We start from the raw sequence: 3,435 nt of genomic DNA, 5'->3' as shown, positions 1-3,435 counted from the left end.
CTGCCATTCCCTCTCCCGCTGGCGGCCATCTTGGATGGCTGATTGTCCGCCATTCCCTCTCCCGCTGGCAGCCATCTTGGATGGCTGATTGTCTGCCATTCCCTCTCCCGCTGGCGGCCATCTTGGATGGCTGATTGTCCGCCATTCCCTCTCCCGCTGGCAGCCATCTTGGATGGCTGATTGTCTGCCATTCCCTCTCCCGCTGGCGGCCATCTTGGATTGCTGATTGTCCGCCATTCCCTCTCCCGCTGGCGGCCATCTTGGATTGCTGATTGTCCGCCATTCCCTCTCCCGCTGGCGGCCATCTTGCCCCATTGCTGACCCCGTCTTCCAAACTGACGCCCCCACGTGCCACCAACCCCCCCCCCCGTCCCCCTCACCCCCTGCTTCCCCCCCCAGGTGGGCTCAGGTGAGGTTTGGAGCCCCGTTTGCCTGCCCGCCTTCAATCCCGACGGCTATTTTTACGCCTACGCCGCCGCTCTGGATGAGGATCGGTGCGGCGGCTCGGTGACTCTCATCCTCCTGCTGACCCAACGCGAGGCTTTTTACGCCGCCGCCGCCTGCCGAAGGAGGTTGGAAGCAGAGCTGAGAGCGCAAGGGTGGATGGAGGAATTTGGGGCGGCCATTAAAGGGGGGTACACCGCCTATGGCGCCTCCCAGCCCGGAGCCCCTGAGCTGCGCCATTTCCTCTATAAGCCCTTGGAGGGCGATGAGGAGGTGCTGCAGGTGCCACAATTCACCTGGTAAGGGGGGTTGGGGGGGGTTTGGGGGGTTGTTTGGGGGACATGTGGGGCTGGGAGGGGTTATGGGAGCGTTTTGGGGCTTGTTTGGGGATGATGGGGGGTTGTTTGGGGGATATGGGGGTCGTCTGGGGGTTACAGGGGGTTATGAGAGGGTTGTTTGGGGTTATGGGGGGTTGCGGGCGGGTTATTGGTTTGAGGGCTTGTTTAGGGGCTATGGGGAGTTGTTTGGGGGATATGGGGGAGTTGGGGGTTATTTGGGGATGGTGGGGGGTTGTTTGGGGATATGGGGTTTGTCTGGGGGTTATGAGAGGGGTGTTTAGGGGTTATGGGGGCTTGGGGGCCGTATGGGGGGTTGTTTGGGGGTTGACCCCCCACCCCATGAATTCCCATGACCCCGTGACCCCTCATGACCCCCCCATGAATCCTTGCCCCATGATCCCCCATGACTCCCTGTGACCCAATAACCCCCCCATGACCCCCGATTGCTCCCATGGCCCCCCATGACCCCATAATCCCCCCCATGAACCCCTATGATCCCCCACACCCCCCCATGAACCCAAGTCCACATGCTCTCACACAACCCTCCCATAACCCCCCATAACTCCCCAATGCCCCCCCAACCCCATAACCCCCTCTGACCCTGTGTCCCCCTATACCCCCCCATGACCCCCTATGACCCCCATGACCCCTATGACCCCATGCTCTCCCATAACTCTCCCATGACCCCATGATCCCTCTTGACCCCATAATCCCCCCATGCTCCCATGCCCCCCCATGGCCCCCCTATGACTACATGCATGCATGCCCCCCATAACCCTCCAGACCCCATAACCCTCCCATGACCCCACGACTCCCTTTGACCCCATAACCCCCTCATGACTCCGTGCCCCCAAGGCCCCACCCCCTCAACTCCATGCCCCCCCACGTGCCCATGACTCCCCCTGACCTCACAACCCTCACATGATCCCAGGCCCCCCCTGACCCCATGCCCCCATGACCCCCCATTACTGGTGACCCCCCCATGACCCCTCTGACCCCATAACCCCCCATGATCCCATGACCACCCCCCTCTGACCCCGTTTTCCCCCCCAGCCCGGACAGCGTTGTTCCGTACAGCCGCCCCGAGGAGCAGCAGCGGCTGTTCGCTCTGTACCACGGCCTGCAGGGCCGCCTGCACTGCGCCGTGAGGCCGCTGAGGCTGCTCTACAGGGTCACTGCCAGGGAGACGCTGCTGGCCTGGGTACGGGGGGCCCCAAAATGGGGGGGGAGAGGGGTCTAAAATGGGGAGGGAGACCCTAAAATGGGGGAGAGCCCAAAAAAGGGGAGGGTGACCCAAGAAGGGGGGAACCTGACACACAGAACCCAAAATGAGAAGGGGGGGGGAACCCCTAAAATGAGGGGGAAGACCCTAAAATGGTGGGGGGGCCCTAAAATTGGGGGGAGGGACCCAAACAGGGGGGCGTCCCCAACAGGGCTGTCGTATTTCCCCCCCTCATCCCCAACATGGCCAACCCCAAGATGGCTGCCCCTAGCACGGCTGCCATATTCCCTCCTCCCATCCCCAAGATGACCACCCCTAAGATGGCCGCACCCGAGATGGCCGCCCCCACATGGCTATCATCGTTCTTCCCATCACCCCCAAGGTGGCCGCCCCCAACACTGCCACCATCTTCCCACCCCCAAGATGGCTGCCCCCAACATGGTTGATATATTCCAACCCCCAAGATGGCCGCCATATTTCAGCCTCCCACCCTCAAGATGGCCACTCCCATCATGGCCGCCATATTCCCACCCCCAAGATGGCTACCATCTTTCCGCCTTCAACAAGTCTGCCCCCAAGATGTCAGCCATCTTCTCACGTCCAAGGTGGCCACCCTCAACATGGCTGCCATCTCCTCCACTCCCACCCCCAAGATGGCTGCCCCCAACATGCTGCCATATTCTCTCCTCCCACCTCCAACGTGGCTGCCATCTTTTCTCCTGCAAGATGACCGCCCCCAACAGGGCCACCGTCTTTCCCCCCCATTCTCCTCTGCCAAGAGGCCACCCCCAACATGGCTGCTATAGTCCCACGCCCAAGATGGCTGCCATATTTCAGCCTCCCATCCACAAGCTGGCCACTCCCAACATGGCCACCATAGTCCCACGCTCAACATGGCCGCCATCCTCCTGCCCCCAAGATGGCCGCCCCCAAGATGGCCGCCCCTAATATGACTGCTACATCCCCCTACCACTCCCAAGATGGCTGCCCCCAACACAGCCGCCATGTTCCTCCCCACAACACGGCCGCCATAGTCCCAACACGGCCACCATCCTCACCCCCCCAACATGGCCGCCATCTTCCCCCCATCACCCCCACGGTGGCCGCTCTCAAGACGGCCGCCACATTCCCTCCTCCCAACCCAAGATGGCCGCCCCCTTTCCCCGTCCAAGATGGCGGCCCGCAGACATCTGGCGCGTTGCCCGCAGGTGACGCGGCGCTTCGAGCTGTACGCCTGCCTCAGCCCGCTGCTCCCCAAGGCGGCGGCCATCGCGGCGCTGACGCGGCTGCTGCGCTGGCTGCGCAAGGAGGACGAGTGGCTGTTCGCGCGCTGCCCGCCGCCATTCGCCGCCGCTGCCGCCCCCGAGGGAGGGGAGGGGTGACGGCAAATAAAAACCGGATGCAAAAAAAAAAAAACGCTTCCGTAGATCG

At 62.6% G+C, this 3,435-nt stretch overlaps 1 protein-coding gene across 1 annotated transcript; it reads left to right on the top strand.

Annotated features, from left to right (window-relative positions):
* Positions 1 to 345: 345 nt before the first annotated feature.
* On the top strand, positions 346 to 3,398 carry LOC122194068 (vacuolar fusion protein MON1 homolog B-like; the record flags this gene model as incomplete). The annotated part of the gene is made up of 3 exons (XM_042894974.1): positions 346 to 743; positions 1,836 to 1,983; positions 3,213 to 3,398. Coding segments are annotated over 3 exons (720 nt in total), but the record flags the coding sequence as incomplete, so codon positions are not given.
* Between the last annotated feature and the right edge of the window lie 37 nt (positions 3,399 to 3,435).

Source organism: Lagopus leucura, unplaced genomic scaffold (assembly GCF_019238085.1).
Source record: "Lagopus leucura isolate 7727_CA_CO unplaced genomic scaffold, USGS_WTPT01 34644-0_obj-0_obj, whole genome shotgun sequence".
Taxonomy (NCBI): domain Eukaryota; kingdom Metazoa; phylum Chordata; class Aves; order Galliformes; family Phasianidae; genus Lagopus; species Lagopus leucura.
Note: the sequence above shows the minus strand (reverse complement) of the source record. Positions and strands in the feature narration are given on the sequence as shown.